At 36.1% G+C, this 23,084-nt stretch overlaps 3 protein-coding genes and 1 pseudogene across 7 annotated transcripts; 2 read left to right on the top strand and 2 right to left on the bottom strand.

The window, feature by feature from the left end:
• Positions 1–4,237: 4,237 nt before the first annotated feature.
• Positions 4,238–5,129, bottom strand: LOC125206851 (glutathione S-transferase T2-like). The gene is made up of 2 exons (XM_048106071.2): positions 4,815–5,129; positions 4,238–4,765 (listed from the first exon to the last, which is right to left on the bottom strand). The coding sequence occupies exons 1-2, from the start codon at positions 5,127–5,129 to the stop codon at positions 4,238–4,240; spliced, it is 843 nt and encodes a 280-aa protein (XP_047962028.2).
• Positions 5,130–6,602: 1,473 nt separating this feature from the next.
• On the top strand, positions 6,603–10,660 carry LOC125204518 (COP9 signalosome complex subunit 8-like). Its single transcript, XM_048103196.2, has 6 exons — positions 6,603–6,790; positions 6,872–6,951; positions 7,071–7,252; positions 8,205–8,312; positions 8,435–8,641; positions 10,500–10,660. Exons 1-5 carry the CDS (start codon positions 6,707–6,709, stop codon positions 8,572–8,574), a joined length of 594 nt encoding a protein of 197 aa, XP_047959153.1. The 5' UTR covers positions 6,603–6,706; the 3' UTR covers positions 8,575–8,641; positions 10,500–10,660.
• A 385-nt stretch (positions 10,661–11,045) lies between these two features.
• On the top strand, positions 11,046–13,923 carry LOC125205775 (bZIP transcription factor 12-like). Of its 3 annotated transcripts, none has more exons than XM_048104888.2 (4): positions 11,046–11,957; positions 12,066–12,137; positions 12,315–12,344; positions 13,539–13,923. In XM_048104888.2, the coding sequence occupies exons 1-4, from the start codon at positions 11,340–11,342 to the stop codon at positions 13,581–13,583; spliced, it is 765 nt and encodes a 254-aa protein (XP_047960845.1). In that variant the 5' UTR covers positions 11,046–11,339; the 3' UTR covers positions 13,584–13,923. The 3 variants fall into 3 exon arrangements, with proteins under 3 accessions (XP_047960845.1, XP_047960844.1, XP_047960842.1); XM_048104887.2 differs by lacking the exon at positions 13,539–13,923 and adding an exon at positions 12,497–12,801; XM_048104885.2 differs by having other exon boundaries at positions 11,056–11,957; positions 13,589–13,923.
• Positions 13,924–14,154: 231 nt separating this feature from the next.
• LOC125205774 (protein ROH1D pseudogene) lies at positions 14,155–16,122 on the bottom strand (annotated as a pseudogene). 2 transcript variants are annotated; one of them, XR_016132699.1, is made up of 2 exons: positions 15,903–16,122; positions 14,155–15,509 (listed from the first exon to the last, which is right to left on the bottom strand). The product of XR_016132699.1 is annotated as a protein ROH1D pseudogene, transcript variant X1 (transcript). The 2 variants fall into 2 exon arrangements; XR_016132700.1 differs by having other exon boundaries at positions 14,155–15,396.
• Between the last annotated feature and the right edge of the window lie 6,962 nt (positions 16,123–23,084).

Below are 23,084 nucleotides of genomic sequence, written 5' to 3'. Positions count from 1 at the left end.
AAGCCGACCGGCGTCGCCCTGCGACGCCAAGGGCGGCCTTAAGAAAATTCAAGGAAAAGATTTAAGAAGGGATTTTCCAAGAATCCATATTAAATGCTCAAGTAATTATTTTAAAGATAATGGAACTCCTCCGAACTTAGTAAAGTGAATTAATAAATTCTACAAGGTAATGAAGCCCGAGAAAGGACTAGAGATTCTATGAGACAAGACTAAGGATATAGGTGCTATGCCATAGGGTACATGCATTCTTTCTAAGGAGAAATAGTTCGAATACTAATTAGCGCGTCGCGCTATTTATTTTCAAAGGATAAAATGCTCAAAGGGCAAGTGAGGTCAAGGCGAATAATTGAATTGAAGAATAAGCATATCAGGTGGGCTTTCTTTATCCAGCACACTAGTGTGGATATAAATCAAATACTTGCGAAATTATGAAAAATCATCTTTTCTCAAAATGGAGCTATGATTCTTTTCAAATTGTTGTCATGCCATAAATGTTTTGTTTTTGATGAATGTCATGGAATGGATTGTCATTGGATTGTCATAGATTGTCATTGGATTGTCATGGAATGATGGGTGACCGTTGGAGCAACACTTGACTGGAATGAATGATGAATGATGAATGATGAATGATGAATGATGAACGATGAACGATGAATGATGAATGATGATTGATGAATGATGAATGATGAACGATGAACGATGAACGATGAATGATGAATGATGAATGATGAATGATGAATGATGATTGATGAATGATGAATGATGAATGATGATGATGAATGATGATTGATGAATGATGAATGATGAATGATGAATGATAAGTTAGGATTTATGACAGAACCTAGTCTGCAGTCGAACTTTTAGCTCACAAAAGAACTTAGTAAGCTCGGGCCTTTTAAGAAAACCCTCGTGTGTTACTGTGATGGCTTGACAACTATATAATGTATGTTTTGTTTTCGGCACGTGTCCACTGAGTACACCAATGTTAGGTTTGGTATACTGAAAAGCATGTTTCGAGCAAGTTTCGCTCGAATAGAATCTTGCTTGTATACGTAAAACTCTATAATCCACTTTTAACCTGATTCAGTATTATTCGAGCAGTTCCGCACGAATAGAATCACTATTATTATTACATTGTGTTTGCTTGTGCATTTATAAGATGTTTTATAAACATTTAAATGCATAAGAAGTAAACAAAGTCTAAGTCTTTTGCTTAGTAGACCGGTTGTGGGCGTCGTCCACTTTAAGGTAACACGGTCAGATCTATGCAATGCTTTGCAAAAGAAAAAGAAGAATTTCACAACCTAGATAGGCTTAGACTACCTATCGTGAAAGGTTGCAATGTCAGTCCGCATATTTCTAAGCCTTACTGAAATAAGATGACATTGGTGTGGTATAGCACTGAACGGATCTAACAGCAAGACGTATCTTTATGCTATCTACTGAAAGACTAGGTCTTGATAAAATGTTATTTCTTAATCTACATATGTTAGCATTGAGCATACGGTATTGATTATGTACTACTTTGACTTATCAAATGGTGCGGGTTTTTCGTAACCCAATAATCCTGATATATTGGGTAGTGGTGATTAATATCTAGCGGTGCTAGGATTGCTATTATGTTGAAACATGCACGAGGTGAGTCTCGTTTGATAATGTCCTCAAGAGGAGCTCGAACAAGGTTTTATTATTCGGAAAACTGGCCAGTTGGAGTTTTATTACTCTATGAATAATAAATAAATGTTTCTTGCTATGTCCACTCTTGGAATTAATAAGATATTAATTAATTAAGTCCATAGCAGACATTGATTAATTAATGGACATTTATATCTTAAGCGCGGGAAATAAATAATAAAAGTGGAAACCCGGATTACTTATAATTTCGGATTTGGATGGGGAGAGTTCAATATTACTTCTGTAGTGGCTGCTCGTAATATTCCAATATAAGCTTGTATTAAATTGTGGGTTCAATTTAATTAGTAAAAAGCTAATTGGGCGAGCCCATATCCAAAACCTTCCATAGATCCCTGTCTGGGCCCAAAAGGAACTTAATATAAATAGGAGAATAAAGGAGACAGAATTATTACAATTTCATTATTTGTAATTTTCGAAAATTTCAGCTTCCCAGCTGTAGGAATTTTCGAATTCTACTCTTTTTCCCAAAAGGATTTCTTCTGTCTTCTTTATTCGAGTCCTAGTATTTTGATAAGATCAGCCCACCCTGATATCGAGATACAGTTCGGGAACCAGTCAGAAGATCCGTGGTCTAGTATTGAAGATCATCACGTGGAGAAGGCGCGAGCAATCGACGATTCTTTGGAGAATCAAATCGGTAACTCTAAACCGTAGAATTCATGTTTTAGGATTTACTTTCTATGAGCATGAATTATTTGCGTTCTAGCATGCAATTATCTGTTTAACATGTGAATTGATTAATCGCATAATCGGTCAAATAGATCCGTATCTGATTTATTTATTTGTACAAGTCTTCCGCTGTGCAAGGGGCACCAAACCCCATCACACCAAGTACTCAGCCCTGCATGTATTTATAAATGTGCAGGTTGAACGTCAGGAGGATGGAGTGATGATCGGAGTCGATGTTATCAAGTTGATCTCTCACGATTCGTGTCTTCATACACGAAGCCGTTTAGTAAGGACTTATTCCGCTGCTCTTTTGTGAAGTGAGAATTGTAGAATCTCACTATCAACTCTGATTTATTTGAAGAGATGTCTATTCTGTTTTCAAGACCATGTAATGAAATACTTGGCTTCTATGATATCAATTGACTTGGCCTTGTGAAATTCTCAAGTTCTAGCCCTTTTCTTTCCCCGCTTCTTAAATCCCTCTTATTAGTCGCGGTTTACCCGTTTTCGCCATCCTTAGCAAAATGCGGTCGTGACAGTTTTCCATGGATTTTATTACATATGAGTATTTCTTTTAGAGAGGGGTGAAAATAGGTCAAATTATGCTGTATTTTGCTTAGAGGTACTCGACATATTCCATTGTAGCTAGACCTAACTATGTCAATTTTTTATGTCTTCTAGATTTAGGTCCAAAGTTTAGCTCTTGATTCCTTTGCCGAACCTCCCCACATTTATAATCTTCTCTTTGAATGAAAATGAGCATTAAAAAATACTTGTATTTCTTTTAATGATCTTGAAAATTGATAAAATTTCATTTTAACTAAGCCCAAAACAAAGCAATCCGAAACCTTTGTTGTTCTCAGTAATTGATTATTGTACTACTAGGTTGACACACATGAAAGGGGAAAAAAACATCTTGAGTACCTTGGTTCATTGTAAAAAAAATCAACAATCAAATTGGCTAATTTTGTACTCCTTTCCCCATAACCAAAAAAGGGGAAAGAATTGGAAAATAAAAACTGCTTATGTTCAATGGTAAAAATCTCACATGGGAAGTAATACTCCATTTGACATGTGGGGCTTCGAGTAAACCTCTTAGGCCATCCTTAACCCCATCTCGGATTTGGGCCGCAAGTCCCCTCCACGTCATCATTCCCCTAAATTTGAGAACTCAGGCCACAACTCCATTAACTCCGCATGCCACAACTCGGGCCACAACTATTCATTTGCACTATTCACAACTACAACCTATTTTACTCGTAAAATACAGTAATTGATTGTTGTACTACTAGGTTGACACACATGAAAGGGGAAAAAAACATCTTGAGTACCTTGGTTCATTGTAAAAAAAATCAACAATCAAATTGGCTAATTTTGTACTCCTTTCCCCATAACCAAAAAAGGGGAAAGAATTGGAAAATAAAAACTGCTTATGTTCAATGGTAAAAATCTCACATGGGAAGTAATACTCCATTTGACATGTGGGGCTTCGAGTAAACCTTTTAGGCCATCCTTAACCCCATCTCGGATTTGGGCCGCAAGTCCCCTCCACGTCATCATTCCCCTAAATTTGAGAACTCAGGCCACAACTCCATTAACTCCGCATGCCACAACTCGGGCCACAACTATTCATTTGCACTATTCACAACTACAACATATTTTACTCGTAAAATAGAATACATTGAACAATTAAAATCGGGAAAATTCATTGTTCAGTCAGAAAATAGAAAAAGAAAATTACAAATCCTAGAAAAAGAAAAATACAGATCCTAGAAAAAAAAATAAAATTACAAATCCTAGAAAAAAGAACTACTTTTTCTTCATTTGTGCGCGAAGGTATTCGATCATCTCACGGTGCAATTCGAGCTCGTACTCAGACATTGACGAGGTATCCCTCGATGTCAACTCCGTCAGCAGGCCCATCCGCAACGTAATACTCATATTCGACATAGAGTCTGATATCTTGTCCATGAAGGATTGGCGGCGGTGGCGGCGGCATAGCGGAGTAGCTCGCAGTTGCCTTCCTCTTTGTTTTCCTCTTTGCCGCCTTTGTGCCTATCGGACGGCTTTGAGTACCAGGAGATGAGAGGAAGAAGTCGTCGTCTGTCACGTTGAGGTCGATTGGCGGACCTCCTTCGCTCGAAGAGTAGTGTCCGGCGGTGGAAACTTTGGTTCTCTTCGTTGCCGCTTCTACCCCACCGGTGTACTTCGGGCTCTTCTCAACAGGCTTCCAAACGTCGAAGTACTTGAAGTGCTTCTTCCCGTCAGCGAAGAAATCTTCCTTGGCCTTGTCCACAAGGTCCATCTCGATATGCCCGCTCGGCCACATCCGGACTACGTTAGTCCACTTGCCATTCCACTTGTTCATCTCCGCCTGGACCCGACCCCAATGCTTGCGTAGCTTCACGTAGGTACGCTCGAACGAGTCGTTAGGTCGACCAGCGTTGTACTTCTCTACAATCCGTTGCCAGAACACTTTGCCGGTTTGCTGGTTGCCGGATCACAGCGTCCTCGGAGACGTCGACAAAGTTCTTGGCCAACCACATTGTCTCCTGCGGACTATACTTCTTCGGCCCATCCTCATCGGCAACCTTACCCTTGCCCTTGCCCCTCCCTTGAGCGGGCTCCATATCGTTGATCTCGTACTCATCAGTGCTAACTGGCGATTCCATGTCCATGTTGGTAGGCAACCCGGGACTAGGCGTTGCATTTGGATCGGGTGTCGGCGGCAATTGCCAGTTCTGGGAGTTGACGAAATCGTCCATCTGGCGTTGGTCGCTATTAAACTAATCCATAGAACTCAAAAGTGTTGAAATGCTAGAGGATTGAGAGTGAGTTTGTGGGGAAGAATATTAGAATGGAGCAAATCAAGTGTATAAATAGGCAAACAAAAAAAAAATCATGGGGACTTGCGGCCCGGCCCGAACGCAATTAATGCCGGGACGGGACGCAAGAGATGCGGCACGGGCACGAATAACGTCAGGCCGGGATGAGACTCGGGAGCGGCCCAGGGACGCAACTGCGTCCTCGGGACCGTCCCGAGCCGTGACGCTTCTAGCTCCAACGCCGATTTCGGGCCGGGACTCGCGAGTTGCGGCCCAGCCCCGTAGCGTTAAGGATGCTCTTATACCCATTTTTTATAATATCATCAAGTATCATTTGGGGAGAAAAAGGAATAAGATACTATAAAAAAAAGGCACGATATCGATTAAGAATGACGATTCATTCATATCACACATCAAATCCTCGTTTTATAATTAATCCGATTTTATAATAAAAATCGTTGTATAAATACTAAAGTATTGGAATCATGCAATATTTCGAGAAAAAACCCAATTATTGTGTTCATATATACAGAAATATTAGGCTTATTATAATCAAAATAAGATAAATTTATACCTCACCCAACACACAATAAGAATTCTATTTGGTTATAGTACAAGTTTTCGAAAACAATAAATCTATGTGACCAAATTTTGTACAAACAAATTCTTGTTTATTTGACAAAAAAATAGGTTTATTTATGAATTTAATTAAAATATTAGATACATATATAGTACATGGAAAGTGCATAATATTGTGGTTATATATTTATGATTTTTTATAATTTTTTTATTTTTTTAGAATTATAAATGTAACTAGTGCCTACTTTAATTCAAATTTTAAAAATAATAGAAAGAAAATTCAAATATAAATATAAAAAATGAGGTTAAAGGCTAATAAGTCTTTTTAACTTATCCACTTACTATATTTATAATTTTAATATATAATTAATACATCAAATTATTAATATAACTTTATTTTGGTTGTACAAAATTTGGTTGTTTATCATTGCTCTTTTGAAAAATGTAAAGAAAAGTAGGTTGAATAAGTTAGTGGAATATGAGTCTCACTTATATATAATAGTTTTATAGTACTATAATAAAATGTGAGTGAAATAAATTGATGGAATGTGAAGTTTATTTACCATTTATGATAAAAGTGAAATATAATTTTTATTATGGGACGGATCGAAATGACAAAACATGACTCTTATTGTGGGAGACGAAGTATTAATATTCATTGAGAAAAACCTATCTTTTGAATTTTCCCAACATATACTCAGGATTAATAAACCATTTTTTTCTTGCAGACCTTATTCATATTAATATTTTTAATCAAAATCACTTAATAATCTCCAAGAAAGAATAGTAGTAGTACTAAAAATACTATCATGACAATCCGGCCCAGTATTGTAGACATCTTTCGACCCATTAGCCCAAATAAAGGTTGCACTTTCCACCACCAGATTGAGAGAAACAGAGCTCCACCACCACCGCCTGTTGCACCGGCGCCGCCATTAATGGATTTCTCCGCTCTGAATGAAGCACTCGCGTTCAAGTCTTACGACAAGGTCGCAGACATATGTGACACTCTCATGTTCCAGGTAATTTACAAGCATACCCTATTCCCCGCTGCAAACCCTAGCTTTCTATCGCTAATCACTTTCATCTTTCGCCGATCGCAGGCTGCATCTGAGGGCGTCTCGTATCAGGAAGATTGGCCTTACGCCATTCATCTAATCGGTCACATCTACGTCAATGACATGTAATTTTTTAAATTGGAGAAATTTGTTGTGATTATGTTGTTTGTGTTTGATTATGTTGATCTGGTTGCCGTGGTGTGCTGGCGATGGTGCCGATTGTGACTGTGATTGTGCTATACAGTAATAGCGCAAGGTTCTTGTGGAAGAAGATACCTTTAGCAGTGAAAGAGAGCCAGCCAGAAGTATCAGCTGCGTGGAAAATTGGGCAGAGGCTGTGGATCAAGGATTATGCTAGTGTTCATGAGGCTATTCGTGAGTTTATCTGGAGTCCACAGTGTCAGGGAATCATGGCAGCTTTCTCTGGTGAGTTTGTGTATGTGAACTAAATTAGTACTCCTATTCATGTTCTCAGCTACTTTCCTTAGTGAAAAGAATTAATTGCATTGTGTATTGTGTTGGAGATTCCATTGATTTGCTGTGGTACATTGAGCTGTTTCTGTTGAGTATGTGGCCGTAATGAGGAAAACTATATGCATACTTCCTTCTTTAGCCTTAAAATCAACTATGTTTTCTTATGCCATCAATTGATCTACAGTAGAAACCTATGCTATCTTGCTCTGTTGAGATACATTTGATCTTCTGAAACTGTGCAGATTGTGGTACATACTCATGGTTCTTTCATGATTCATTTTTTATGTCTTTTCATATCACTCAGTCATTATTGTATAAGTGTAGGAGTTCCATTCCTCTTTCATATGTGATGCCAATATCAAGATAGTGACCTATGATAATGATTCTTGCACTACTGATATGGATTACCAGAAACTTTATGTGAATAAGTGACTTTATATTGCTTTCTAGTGTCCTTTTGTGTGGGATAATGTTGAAATGAGTATGACTGTCAAACTTTAAAAGGAAATGGGTTGCTAAGACCTTTATTATGAGTATTAGTAGGAGTACAACATAGTGAACAGCATAACGAACTACTATACCACATTGGATGACACTATATCGATTATCGGGAGCCTCTTGCAGGTTGATCTCCTTTGTCCTATATGTCATTGATCTATATGCATATAAAGAATACACAATGCAAGGCGATTTGGCGACTATTCCTTGTGATTAAACAGAGACTTCAATCTTGCATCAAGAGTTTAGATCTTTGTTGTACTCTCTCACTCTCTGTTGATTCTTGTACTAGTGTAGAGGAGGTTTTACAGGACGCTTAGCACATTATGTAATCATTTTGCTGCTTATCAACTATGATTACCGGAACATACATTTATCGTTAATGCTCATGTCTAAATTATTGCAGAAATGTACACCAAAAGGATGTTTGAACTTCTACAATCTGCTTATTCAACCATAAGCATTCAAGATACTGCACTTTTCCTTGGAATGAGTGAAGAGGACGCAACAAATTGTAAGCTCCATCCATTGCTTTAGACAATCACTTATCTGAAAGTTAAACAATTGTTTGAATGATGTCAAACAAATGTTGCTGTTGAGTTTCATTAATAGTCGGCTATTGCTCTCTCTTTGCAGATGTACTGCAACACGGCTGGACTGTGGATCCTGCATCCCGGATGCTCACCGTGAAGAAGCAGGCCGTCGTGACTGAACAGAAACTGGATCATAGTAAATTACAGCGGCTGACTGAGTACGTTTTTCACCTCGAGCACTGATACACCAAGTCAGGATGCATATCCGAGCTGTTCATATGTCTTCCTTTATTCGACATAGATGTTTTAGAGCACTCCCAATGGAGTTCCCTAAAAACTCCCTTATTTCTCCCTAACTCCTGCCACATCAGCGCCACATCAGCACCAAAATTTATCCCCAGTTTTTAGCCAAGTGCTACATTGGTTTCTCCCTTATTTCTCCCTTATTTCTCCCTAACTCAACATTTCATTTTTACATCATTATTTTTTATATTATTTAATTTTCCCTACAAATGTATTTAATAAATAGACTAATAATGAACAATTCATCGTTGTATTAATCATTGGAAAATATAATACAACGAGAAAAAAAAAACTACAAATAAAAAACGCAAATAAACAAAGATTTAAAAAAAAAAAATCTAAGACGGAGGGGCCGGAGGGGCGTCGGGATCGAGCCCCAGCGTACTCTGCAGGTGTTGGATGCATTTCCAGAGGGCCGCCTTTTCTTCAGGGGTCCCGCCGCCGGTGAAGTACAGCGTGTACATCTGGGTCAGATTGGCGACATTGCTCGAATAAGTGGCTTTTTCTAAGTCGATGACGGATTCCGACGCGACTTCCGACGTTGCGCCCTTCCCCTTCCGCCTCCCCTTCGCCTTCTTCACTCCCTCCGGGCGCTCGTGCGGACCATCCCCACTCAAGTCGATGTGGGCCGCGCTCCCCTCGCTCTCCGAAACGCTAAGTCGCGAGCGCACCGATTTCCCGTGCAGCGCGTCGTGCATTCCCGTCCGGAATTTGGGGAGATCCTTCAGCTTATCGTAGATGTTCCAATACTTGAAGCCCTTCGTCGACAAGTACTGGCTACTATACATCCGGATGGCCTCATCTCGGACCATGTGCTCGTTCTGGCCACTCGTCATGTGAGTCATCAAGTTAGAATAAATACCGTTGAAGTGCCCGCAGTCCCTCATGAGGCGCTCCCAATGCCGACGGATCGCCTCGCTGCCATGGTCCTTCATTGAGGCAGTCTTGTGGCTCCTGTACTTCGCGGCAATCCGCTCCCAGAATATGATCTCAGTCTGGTAGTTGCTGCGCTCCGCGTCCTGTGACGTGTCCGCCCAGCAGTCGGCTATCAGCTCGGACTCTTGCAGAGTGTAAGTAGTCCTTACCCGCTTCGGCCTCTCATCGGAACCCGTATCAGTCGCAGCCGACGACGCCGGCGCCTTCCCCCTCCCGCTCCTAGAAGGCGGCTCGGTGGGCGTTTCTTCCACCTCGAAGTCCTCCGCGCTCAGTGTCGCGGCCTGAGATTCTTGGTCGCCTGGGGTTGATCCGGGGGTGTCGAACTGGGGCCGATACACATCGTCGGCTGGAAAGGGCATTCTGCCGGCAGAGTTGAAGTACGGAGAAAGTCTCCGCGCCGGAGGAGTCTGCAAAGGAGACGGACCCCCGTATGGAAGTTGGCCGGGAGGAGAACCCATCGCCAACAACGACTGCATCCACTGCTCGTTTGCTTCATCCGTGTTGGGAATTTGTGAACTCGACTCTTTCCCCTTACCCTTATCCTTACCCGATCGGGAACTTTTCTTCCAAAAGCTCATAATTTTGATGAAAATTGAAGATTGGGAGAAGAGATTGAAAATGGAGAGAATGAAGATTGTGGGTGATGAATGGAGGAAGTGGAGGAAATATTTATAGGGGTGGAATGTAAAATAGCCGTTGGGTTCAAAAAAAAAAAAAAAAAATTTTAATTATCGCCGATTATCGCCGAGCGTCGCCACAGTGGCCGGCGATCGCTCGGCGATAATCCGGCGTTAGAACGCCACTCGGCGAAGCAACGGCAACATTATCGCCGAATTATCGCCGACTTCGCCACAATGGCCGGCGATAATTCGGCGATAACCGGCGATTTATCGCCGAGAATTCGCCACCTCCATTGGGAATGCTCTTAGCATCTCTTCCATGGACGATCTTCTGTCGTTTTGTAATCTTATAAAATATTCACTGGTTGATGATATCAGAATATTTGTAGTTAACTAATTTGGGTATTTAGATTAGTTAATTGCCATTGGCTTATCTCATTTATTACTAATATCACAGGAGTATTATGTCATGCTACTTTTTCAAGATTTTCTTAAAATTCATATACCTGAAACTCCTTTTTTTCCAAAATTTAAATCTTTTTCATAAATAAAATTTTATATATTCCGTCCAAATTACTTGCTCCATGGAGTAGTATATTCCTTTTGTGTTGTTCCAAGCTACTTATTTTATCTTTTTTTTTGGGGTAAATTTTATCATTTCTTTTCTTCACTCTTACTTCTTCTTTCCTATGTTATTTTCTTTCTACTTAATTTTTAAATATTACTCTATCCAAAGTTCTTAAATCCTGTGTAAAAAAATGCATCAAACTATGAAGAAGGGTCAACATCAAGTTTAATTAGCGATTTTTTTTATATGTATTTTGAAACATCATTAATTACAAATGGCAGTTGTATCGAATATCAAATGAATGCAACCTGACATAATAAAATAAAGAGAGTACTTCTGAAAAGCAGAAAGTGAAAAAAGACGTTAGGTGCCAATCTGAAATGAGCGAGTACAAATAGCTTTCTATACTCTCATCATCTTCATCCCTCAATTTCTCTCTCCTCTTCGCTTTATTCTACCGGTCATCTCTATGCTATGCCATTCCTAGACTCGCAATAGAAACTCACTCACTGTAGGATTGGATCAGGAAATTTCTCGATTTTTCAGTTCCGTGAAAAGCGGTGAAAACGGTTTTGAATTTGATGTTGATGGCGTCGCCGAGGGTGATCGCGTCCAATTCGGATCTGCCGCGTGACTCCCCTCCCTCCTCCATAAATATCCACTCCGATCAACCAGCTAGGGGTTTCGGCTCCATGAATATGGACGAAATCTTCCGGAACATCTGCCCCGATTCCGCCTCCTTCGACGCCGGCGCCGGAGAGGCTGCCGCGGCGGGGGGATTTTTGCCCGGCGACGGAGGATTGAGGAGTGTGAAGACGACGGAGGAGGTTTGGAGGGATATCGTCATCGGCGGCGGGGGAGAGGCGGCTGCGATGACGCTGGAGGCTTTCCTGACGAAGGCGGGGGCTGTGAACGAGGAGGAGGTTGGGGTTCCGGCGCCGCCTCCGGTTGGGGGTTTTGGAATGGAAGGTGTGATGGTGAATCCTGCGCCGGCGGGGGCTCAGTTTGCGCCGGCGGGATGCGTGCAGAATGTGATTGGTGGTATGGAGTTTGGGAGTGGGAGCGTGGGAGGCGGCGGCGGGAGAGGGAAGAGGAGGGTGGCGGTGGACGAAGTGCCTCTGGATAAGGCGACGCAGCAAAAGCAGAGACGTATGATTAAAAATAGGGAGTCTGCTGCGAGGTCCAGAGAGCGGAAGCAGGTTATTTCTTTATTGTTTTTGCTTTTCCCCAATTTTTAAATTGAGTAATTCTTTCACTGCTTTATTTTTTTAATGCATAAAGCTTCGTTGTTGTTTGCTTGCTTCTAGGCTTATACCGTGGAGATGGAGGCTCAGGTGACTGCCCTAGAGGATGAACATGCCAGGCTCTTGAGACAAGAGGTGCCTCTCTCTCTGTGTTGGGATGCACTTGTTGTAGATAACTTTATATTGCATTCTGATTTATTTACCTAGAATCTGTATGTTTTTATTGTTCTAGGGGAGATTGCTGAACCTTTTTCACCTTTTAATTACTTTTTCTGATGAGGAAGAAGGTTCTGATAAAACTCTTATTTGCAGGCTGAAATGAACAGGGAGAGATACAAACAGGTATGTATTTATATTGATATTGTTATTGTTTACCTCATTCATCATTCTTGATTCTTGATAACTGAGAATATGTTGACATTTTAGCACCTGTTATACGTTTCAATATGTTTCTGTTGGAGTAAGCAATTGGTTAACTTTGCCATGAATTTCAGGTTAAAGTAAATGTATTCTCTAGGCCATGTGCTTATGAAGTCTCTACGGCTACACACTTGTAAATCTAGGCCAGGATTGTCTGTAATCAAGTTTTAGAATCAGCTGACCCTACTTGCTAATTGTTTTAATTTCTAACATGTATTTGTTTGTGGCTTAAGTTTCTACATTAATCTAAATCACAAGTATCACTATACTCTAGCTGTAAGGACATCTGTTTGATGAAATCAACTTTGACTGGTCTGAGATAAGAGTGGGAGAACTGACATACATGAACCTGTTTGTTCTAATCCACTTTGTTTGATCATCTGTCTGTAGTTAGTTATCAGCTCACCAATTGATGATCTAATACAAATGCATGTGATATCAAGATGCATGCTTGTTATGTGTTTAAAATTAAATTTCAATGGTATCAAATTGTATCAGGAAACTTGTAAGTACGGCTGTTATGTAGATAAGACATTTTATAGAGTACAACGCAGGAGTATATTATTTTGTGGTGAGGAAGAGTGACTCCCTAAAATAACTGAAAATGTTTAGGAAACGTCAGTATGGTATTACAAAGGGTGCCTTAACTACAGAAGCTTAACAAGCCACAACAGTTCTGTATAGAAGCTTAACAAGCACACCAGTGATTCAGTTTTCCTCGATGGAGTAAGCTTGGAAGGCTTTGTAATTGTTTTAAGATGCAGAGAAGTATATAGTTTAGTTACTAGTAGAACCTATACTTTGCTTGTATATGCTCACAAATTGGACAAACTCACTGAGCTAGATTTTAATGCCTAGCATTCTTGACAAGTTAAACCATAACGAGAGGCCTCAAGAGTATACAGATGAGAAGGTGAAGGCTCCTCTGGATAGAGACATTATATATATTTTGTCAGGAGTGTTGGTTGACAACATATCTCAAAAGAGCAGTCTATTGAATTCCACTAACAGACATCAGTTATCAGTTCTGATTTGTGATTGTCTGGGCCAACTGTTTCAACTCAATTAGTATATCTCTTCATACATATTTGAAATTGAATCTATGTCCTTGTACAGTTTGATTGTGTTAGTCTGAATCACCGATCATCCATAATGGTGTAATGCAGCTCATGGAGAATATAATTCCGGTGGTAGAGAAGCGAAGACCTCCAAGAGTTTTGAGGAGCACGCGCTCCATGTAATGGCAGGTGCGTGGTTGACGATGATAAAGATTGTAGAAAGTAGGTCTTGTTGGCCTGCCATAGATATCCAGCAATGTCGCGTGAGGACGTTCTGGCATGGGCTAGATGGGCAGTTAGCAACAGATGCAGTAGTGTTCTCTTTCAAGGGGAATTGCTGAATGAAGCAGTCTGAGACATGTAAATCAAAAGCACATCTTGATCTCTATACTGTTTATAGAGGGCATACTTTAAATCAATTTACACTCTCTATTTGAAGCTCATCTAGTGGTTAATTATTTCTTGATGTAATAACATTTCTTTAGGAAAATGGTGGAATCTACTATTGATTTTATCATTACACAATTTAGTAGCAACAAAAAAAAACATTAAGAGGCAGAAAGTGTTCTTGAAATGACAAGATTAAAGGGCAAATCTTTCCCAGACATACACATTATTTATCAAGAATAAAGAATCAATCAAGAAAAAAATTGAAGGCCAGCCTCACACAGACAGATCTGGAAACAGAATGACACAGACAGAATGACACAGTATATATCACTTTTTTTTTTTAAGTACAAAATCTACCTGGTAAAATTTTATTATGTGGCCAACAAGTCACAGCTTCTCTTTCATGGTAAAAGCTATAGCATGACATTGCAATTTCTCTAAGGCTGTGTGGCCTTGCCAAGGAACTCGAGGCCCTCGGAGCGACAAGCCATGACTTTCTTAAACGTCTCGCGTAGCTTGCACTGCAGTGGCTCGAGCCCCGTCTTAAAAGCCCCACACGCTAAAGACAGCTCGTTGACATTCTCATTAACTTCGTCCTTCAGCTCGTCCGACAGTGGGAACTGAGCGGCATCCACCGAGTCTGTCAGCTGATGCACACACTTCTCAATCTGATATATCTCCTTTAACAATCCACTGGTGTTGCGCCGCTCTCTCTTCTTGGACTCGGCCATGATTCGGCTATGGAGCAAGAACAGAGGCGTGCTCCACGAGAACTGACGAGGGATTGCAAAGTGGATCTGCACGCCCCGGTCCTGACAAGGGATTGCAGCAACGAGAACCCACAACACAAACATCAGAATAAAGCTCATTGCAAAGATGAGCATCGCCAAACCATTAGTCGCTGCTATTTCGTTCGTTTTTGGAGGAGCCAAGTTGCTCGCAATGGACTGGAGCTGCTTAGAGGCTGACCAAGAATGTGGCACGCTCCAAGAGAGTGACCGAGAGTGCCCTGATGATGAGCTCCGTTGGTGTTCCTTGCCCTTACGCCCAAAAGAGCGGTTTCTGTGTGAAAACACTGAGCCGGTATCTTTGTCATCCAACATCAGTATAGCCAAATCCATCAAGGCTTTTCGTGCACGACGAAACTGGCTCTCGCCAACCGTTCTCTGCTTCGCGTCAAGAGCACACACCACAATCTCCAAATGCTTCTGCCAGACACAAACGGTCTCAACACCATTGCGAGTTGCATTGAAGATATCCATCGCCTTGATGGCTCTCTCGAAATACTCGGTAGCAAGCCTGTCTGCTGGCGGCTTCGAGAGCAATGCTTTGTTATCGGATAGTAAGGTGCTGAAATCCTCCTGGCAAGCAGTGAACGCGTCCAACAGCTTGTGCATCCACGAAACAGAGAGGAGCTCGTCCGCGTTAACCACTGAAAGATCGTGGAAACGGGTGAAAACCTGTCGTTGGAACGACTCCAGGCACTTGATATTGGAATCATGGCTCATTTCTGATTCTGAATGAACCTGATCACTTCTTAGAGTCAATATAGAGCGGCGAAATGATGCAAAAGGGATATGGCATCCATGATTATTTGGAGCAGGCATTTCTTCAAATTGTAACACAACTCCTCAAACTCCTAAAATCAAACTTGAGTTTAAGAAATTGATGGCATTAAGTGAACCCTAATTAAGCCCCAAATCAGAAAGCAGACACTTGCAAATCTCCAAACCATGATCAACGCAAAATTTAACTATATCAAATGACATAGCATAACATAACATAACAAACCACTTCAGATTTCAATTACAAATATAAATTCCCAAACCTTGATCAGTCAAAACTGGGGAAAAAAACACAAATTTCACCAGAAAATCAACCGAGTTTAGTAATCTCAATGAACATCAACTCATGAACACAATTGAATTGAAGTGATTCTCAACAGAGTTCTACTCAAACCAACGCAGATAAAAAAAAACAGATGATTAGCAAAAATCAAAGCAGGAAAAAACAGAAAATAAAGGAAAAGTACCTTGATTGTATGGGGTGAACATGAAAAATGATAGCGGCAATTTGGAAGCAGAGGAAAATGAAACCCTGGGAAATGGCATGAATGAGAGATGATGATACGAATGAATTGGAATTTGGAAGGGAAAGGGAAGGGAAGTAGACTGCAAAATATTTGACGCAAAGAAGAATAAATTAAGGCCGAAAATTTGAAAACATGAATCTACAGGAAAGACAACTGTATAACTGCTGGTGTGTGTTTCTGTGTATTTTGATGATCATTAATTATATACTACAAACCTTATTGGAGTATATGACATATAAACTTTATTATTATATATTTTAAGTTTAATGCCAATTTTTCTTCCAAATTGTGGCTCATTATAGGATCAATGTCTATTGAATTTTTTTTTATTTAGGCGGGTTGGAAAAATTGACATTTTTAAAAGCTTATGATTTTTAGGACCATTTTTAGAGTGAACAAAAAATAGTAGTACTAAAAATCGCTTAAAATTTATGATTTTTGAGATTAATATCTCTTTCATTTTTGTATGGGATTTAAAAAATGGAATTTATTGAAATAAATAAAAATAATAATAAAGTATGCAAGTGAAAGGGAAATAAAATAAGAATTGATTTTTCCTAAATGAGAAAATGGTTTAACTTGGAATGTACCAAAAAAGTAAGAGTGAACTCAAAAATGGTCCATGGAATATAAGTTTATTTCGCCTATAGTTCATGGACTTTAAAAATATTGCTAGTAGTAAGGGTTTATCTCAAAATTGGTCCTTTTGGCTTTTTTGGTTTGAAAATGCCCTTTTAGGGGAATTTTGGGGGGTTGGACAATTTGGTCTTTTTACATTTTTAACATTTTAAATATTATATTATTTCAGTTATGTACTAAATCTGATATATTTCAAAATTATCATTCTTCTTCCCTTTTGTCATCCTTCACTTTGTTTCTTTATTTCAATATTAGATTTAATTTACAAAATTTTAAATTTCAATTTTTAAATATCAATAAATTTTTTTGATTATAAAAATTATTAAATAACAAAAATTAATAGTCATAATCAATATTTGATAGTGTATAGTACTATTTAATCAATAAGGTATGACAATGTCTTAGTTTTAATCAATATTTAATAGCTTTAATCATAAATAGATCATATAACACGATCTATTCTGAAATAAATATGCACCTAATGTAAGACTAATATAATTTTCGTTTATTAATTTGAAAACAATCAAAATTTATTAGAAAATTTCAAAAAAAATACTCCTACATAAAATTTTTAGTAGGATCAAATTTTTAGTCAACTTTATAATATTTAATCACAAGCAATTATAACAACCGAACGAAGGCTAAATAGAATAGTTCTTATTTTTCCATCATGATTAATATTATTTTTCTGTACTTCTTCAATTCAGCTGAATATTATATTAAATAACAAAAATTAATAGTTTTAATCAATATTTATAGTGTCCATTAATTAATAGATTTAATTAAAAAAATTTATTGATATTTAAAAATTAAAATTTAAAATTTAATTTTATAAAATTAAATCTAATATTGAAATAAAACAACAAAGTGAAGGATGACAAAATGGAAGAAGAATGATAATTTTGAAACAATATCAAAGTTATTAGTACATAACTGAAATAATATCAGATTTAAAATATTAAAAGTGTAAAAAAACCAAATTGCCCAAACCATGCAAAACCCCCAAAAGGGCATTTTCGTACCAAAAAAGCTAAAAGGACCAATTTCGAGATAAACCCTTAATCTAGGAACTACTGACGATATTTTTAAAGTCCAGAGACTATGGGCGAGATAAACTAATAATCTAGGAACCATTTTTTAAGTTCACTCAAAAAGTAATATGTAGATTGGAACGGAGGGAATATTTATTTTTTCTAAGCATGTGTGCTATGTAAATGTATGATGCAGTGTGTAACAATATGCTTTTTTTTATAATTATTATTATTAAAATTATTCTATATCAGCATCTACAATAAATTGAATACCATACGATTAAAAGCTAATATTAAACTATAAAGTTTATTAAATATCAGGAAAATATGGAACTCAAGTTCTTCTGTCAAACTATTTTTGATATGAAAAAAAACTACTACATATTTTATATGATTTAAATTTTAAATCATCGAAGTACTTTTCTAATAGACATAATTTAGAATTGATTATATTTCTTCCATGTAGTATCTATACATATATAAAAGGCGAGTTTTGGCCTTAATTTGAATACTTATAAAATCTGGGTATAAATTTGAACATTTATAAATTTTGAGTTAAAATTCCATAATCTTTCCACACCATGGTGGCATGGTGATTTAGTGTGCCTCATCAATAAATTTTTTACAATTGGAAATGAAAAAGGTCCACATGCCACATCACTTGGACATAAATTTTGGCAATCTTATATCTAAATTGGATATATCCATTTAATCATTTTATGAAAAGTGTAATAAATTAAATATAGAAATTATATCATGTAAACTATTAATTGACATTAATATACTAGTACAATTTATATATGCATATTGATATCATAATATAATAATAATATACACATAAAAGTAATTGTTTTAGTATTTATATACATAAGAAAAAAAATCATATTATTATGGATAAGATCTTTTTTAATTGTTTTTGTATTTATATATATATAAGAAAATATTCACATAAATAAAAATTATGAATGCAAGTTATATTTTGTAAGTTATATATTATAATTTTCGTTATATTAATTAGCATGTAAAAATGAAGAATTTTTAACAAAAATAAAAATAAAAATGAAATATAAATATAATTTAAAAATATTATTATTTTATAAAAGAGATGTCTTGTAGTATATTAGTACTATTATAATTTTCATTAGATTTATTAGCATGTCAAAAAATCAATAATTTTTAACACAAGAAAATAAAAATTAAAAAATGAAATATTAATATAATCTAAAATATTATTATTTTATAAAAGAGATGTCTTGTATATTAGTACTATTATATATGAGATGAATATACATATATAAATTGTACTAGTATATTAACGTCAACTCATTTTTCATATAAGTGTAATTTCTATATTAAATATTATTAAACTTTCCATAAATTGATTAAATGGATGTATCCAAATTTATCTTAAGTTCCTAATTTATGTTGAAGTGATGTGGCATGTGGACCCTTTTTATTCTAATTGTCAAAGAGTTAATGGTGAGACACACCAAATCATTATGCCACCATGGTGTGGAAGGACCATGAAATTTTTACTCATAAATTTTGGGTATAAATTTGAATATTTATAAATTTTAAGCATAATTTAAACATAATTAGTCAATACAGTTTCACTCTATTTAAAAAAAAGGTTATTACCGTTACTAGCTTAAATTGATATGTGAATATTTTACTAATAATTATCAAATTTGGTAGATGACCGTTTTATGTTATAATTCCAAAAGTAATCAAATATTGAATTTTAATTTAAAGCTTTTATGATTGTGCCAATGGACGGTTTTCAATTGAGTAATACTAAATGATTTACAACCGTTACAAACTTAAATTTATAGGTGAATATTTATATTTATGATAATAATTTCATAGGGTTTGTAACGTCCAAAATAGTAGGACTCTTCAATATTGTTCTATAAATATGTAGCATGGGCAAGTTTATAATTCACTTCATTCTTGCCTTTCCTCACTGTATCAAAATATTCTGCAAAAATAAGAATTTGATGCGGTACGGTGCAATACTTTGTCAGTCATTTGATGAGGTGCGTGTGTGTTTATGAATTCATTAAACGTGGAGACAACTCCAATGTAATCTCATTGGAATGTATTTTCCACGACCGTGTGGTATGTGTTTCGTTTCTTATCTTATTACATTTTTTAGCTATTTATCTAAAACCATTAATTGTTTATTTTTTTCATGTAGGGCACTAGGATTCAAGCCATGTTTAAAACAATTGATCTAATCAAGCAGATCATGAATTCGCAATTACTATGTGCTCTAGAACATAGATATCTGAAGTCAACAACTCCAAGTTTTCAAGATTAATGTATACATTTAAAACAAATGATCTAATCAAGCAGATAAAAAAACTGATGAAGAGCCACTCTTTAGTACTCCCTATGTTAGTACTACTGTTGCAATTGTATTAATATTTATTATTGTTATTATTATTTGTGTATTAACATTGTCTTAAAGGATGCACTGTTTGGCACTTTTTAAATATCTCTAAATTATAATATCATTATTTATTTTTTAACATTGTTGTGTGCTTCTATTTTTTATAGATATTATTCGAGCAATTGTTGACTCTGAAAAGATTATTACACATGACAATTCTCAACTTATATAGATTAAAATTGTTGATTCACAGTAAGTGTTGATTCATTGTTTTTTTTCCCTTTTGTTTTCCAACATTTTGTTTTTGTTGATTTATCTAAAATTGTGTTAATATAATTTATGTATATTGTTTTGCATAGTACTGACGATGCCATGCATAAGTTCTTTGTTCTTATGGGATGCATTTTTTTTGGCATAAAGAACCATTGGGGAAATCATCTTAAAACCAAAAGACCAAAATTTTATGTTGTTGCAAGGGTAGAATAATAAGATTCTTAAAGATGTATGTTGCTTATGTTGTCTTTCAAGGGTTAATATTATCTAAAGACTTCAAATGTGTTCATTATTTGAAAAATATTCTTTTATATTGTTAAGTTCACCTTTATGGGAGGTTGGATTGATAATAGATTGAACACGAGTCAGTTATTGTCTGTGTTTCAATTACATGATCAATAAAGTCTTTTAACATTGTTAATGATATTATTTATTTAATTTTTATGTTTGTCTCTATTTATTTTTTATTTTATAAATATTATTTATTTTTACAAAATTTATATAATTTTATTTGTAATTTATAAATCTTGTATAATTTTATCTTTTATCATTTTATTTATTTAATTGGCCTTTTAATTTTATGTGAATAAAATTTAATGGGTCGTGCAATGCACTAGGGTTGATACTAGTGTTACTAATTCGCTAGTCCCACCAACATCTTAATAATGCTCCTCTATAAACCCAAAATTTCTTCGTGGTATGAACTTTATTTTATTTTATCATTTTGTCCAAAATGATACTATATCTTTTAATAGTGCATGTCTTAATTGAATGCAATCGACAAGACATTAGTCTTAATTTACTCTTTTCAATTATGTATAAATATTAATTTATGGAACTTATCATTGTTAACAGTGAAGTGTATATGATTTTATTTTATCACATCCTTCTCTTGTTTGCCACTCGAAGAGTATGAAATTGATAAAATCTTATGTTTTTAGTAATCTTAACACTCTAATTTAACCATGGTTGACACATAATATCACGACATAAAATTATTCATTAAAAAATCAAAATATTAGCCAAAAGTTCCAAAATTTATGATTAAATCTTAACCGGACTTAAAAATCGAAGATATTTGAAAATTTCCCAAAAGAATCCCAAAATCAGAAATAAATATTTTAAATTACTATGCATATTAGGATAAAATATTTAAATAAACTAATAGTTGAATAGAATTTTTTTTTATTTTAATACTAACTTTTAAATATAATTAAAACAGTTTTTCAACTATAAAAATCAATGCAAATCGAATCCAAAAAATCTAATTTTAAAGGAAATCAACGAAATTAGACTTATATAAAAAAAATTGTTTTGAATTAATTGTATTATTCTAGTTATAAATATTTTCCTTGGACCTCTGGCACTTGTCTATAATAGGTAGACTGCATAAATATTGATGGGCAATCACTTTCTTATCCCATATTCATGAATGTTATATGTTCCTTCAATAATTGACACCTAATTTTTTTTTTCAGTAGAGACATTTCTGTAACATAATTTCCCCCAATGTTACTCAAATGTTTTGTGTCTTAATTGCAATTAATATTTGATGTGATGTCCTACTAGATCAATAATAACTAATATTCTACTAAAAGATGTGTTCACTAAAAACTATATAGAATAAAAATAAATATAAAAACGAATTTATATCTCTTTAAATCAAATTATATCAATCTAATTATGAAAAGACAAAATTAACGGAAAAATCATAGAAGTTTGGTCAAATTCTGGTTCGTTCAACAACATTAAAGTTCTCTAAAAAAAATCATGAATTTGGATTTGTTCATAATCATCCCATAGGAGAAAAAAAAATTGATTGTCTACACGTAATACATTGTTAATATTTTTCAACCAAACAACACATATTTTTATGAATAGTCGACATCATTTAACTCAATGATAGTGACATATGTCCATGTATGATTTCATAGTGTGAATATATTGATGGATTAAGCTGCAAACATAAAGGAGAAAGGAATCGAAAATCATCTCTTGATGATGAGCTTCAGGAGCCGTTGGATCAACCTCTGATCCGTGAGATTAAATCTCGATCGTTGATCATTAGTTACCGTTAGATTTGAAATGTGTATAAATAAGTTTGTTGATTTTCGGTTAGTAGTTAGACACTTAGACATCCTCTTGTAGATCATTTTTCTCTCTCGCAATTCAATAAGAAATCCCCTTTCTCAAACCCTTGAATCATTACTCTCTCTTCTCCGATCACAACATGCAATCGATCTCCATTTCTAACAATTGGCGTCATCCGGTGGGAAATCGATCGTTTTGAAAGATAAAAGGAATTCTTGAGGAGACAAATCTGCGACGACGACGACATCAAGATTTGAGGCGGAGAAATATACGGGGAAGAACGATTTCGCACTGTGGAAGATGAAGATCCGTGCGATGCTTACTCAATAAGGTCTGGCTTCCGCTTTGACGACTAAGGGAAAGGAAACCGAGACAACAGATGCTAGTGAAAAGAGTATTCAACTACGCGCAAAGAATGAGGCAAAGGCGTTCAGCACGAGTGTTCTCAGCCTTGGGGATAAAGTCATGCGAGAAGTGGCGAAAGAGACGACCGATGCAGGTATAATGGCTAAACTGGAAGATCTCTATCTTACTAAATCGCTAGCAAATAGATTGATTATGAAGCAGCGATTGTATTCATATAAGTTCTTGGAAGGAAAGGAGATGTTAGAACAGTTGGAGGATTTTAGTAAAACCGCCGATGATCTTGACAATATTGATGTGTCGATTGGTGATGAGGATAAGGCAATTCTGTTA

The sequence above is a fragment of the Salvia hispanica genome, chromosome 6, assembly GCF_029641045.1.
Source record: "Salvia hispanica isolate PSC_SH4W2 chromosome 6, Shi_PSC_v1, whole genome shotgun sequence".
In the NCBI taxonomy this organism is placed as follows: domain Eukaryota; kingdom Viridiplantae; phylum Streptophyta; class Magnoliopsida; order Lamiales; family Lamiaceae; genus Salvia; species Salvia hispanica.
Note: the sequence above shows the minus strand (reverse complement) of the source record. Positions and strands in the feature narration are given on the sequence as shown.

Excerpts from the sequence above, each read along its gene's own strand:
- LOC125204518 (XM_048103196.2), top strand. The coding sequence starts at position 6,707 with ATGGATTTCTCCGCTCTGAATGAAGCACTCGCGTTCAAGTCTTACGAC. Across the intron at positions 6,791-6,871 it reads GTGACACTCTCATGTTCCAG|GCTGCATCTGAGGGCGTCTC; the intron begins GTAATTTACAAG and ends CGCCGATCGCAG. Across the intron at positions 8,313-8,434 it reads TGAAGAGGACGCAACAAATT|ATGTACTGCAACACGGCTGG; the intron begins GTAAGCTCCATC and ends CTCTCTTTGCAG.
- LOC125205775 (XM_048104885.2), top strand. The coding sequence starts at position 11,340 with ATGTTGATGGCGTCGCCGAGGGTGATCGCGTCCAATTCGGATCTGCCG. Across the intron at positions 11,958-12,065 it reads GGTCCAGAGAGCGGAAGCAG|GCTTATACCGTGGAGATGGA; the intron begins GTTATTTCTTTA and ends GCTTGCTTCTAG. Across the intron at positions 12,345-13,588 it reads ACAGGGAGAGATACAAACAG|CTCATGGAGAATATAATTCC; the intron begins GTATGTATTTAT and ends GGTGTAATGCAG.
- LOC125206851 (XM_048106071.2), bottom strand. The coding sequence starts at position 5,129 with ATGGACGATTTCGTCAACTCCCAGAACTGGCAATTGCCGCCGACACCC. Across the intron at positions 4,766-4,814 it reads TGGCAACGGATTGTAGAGAA|CTACGCAAGCATTGGGGTCG; the intron begins GTACAACGCTGG and ends ACCTACGTGAAG.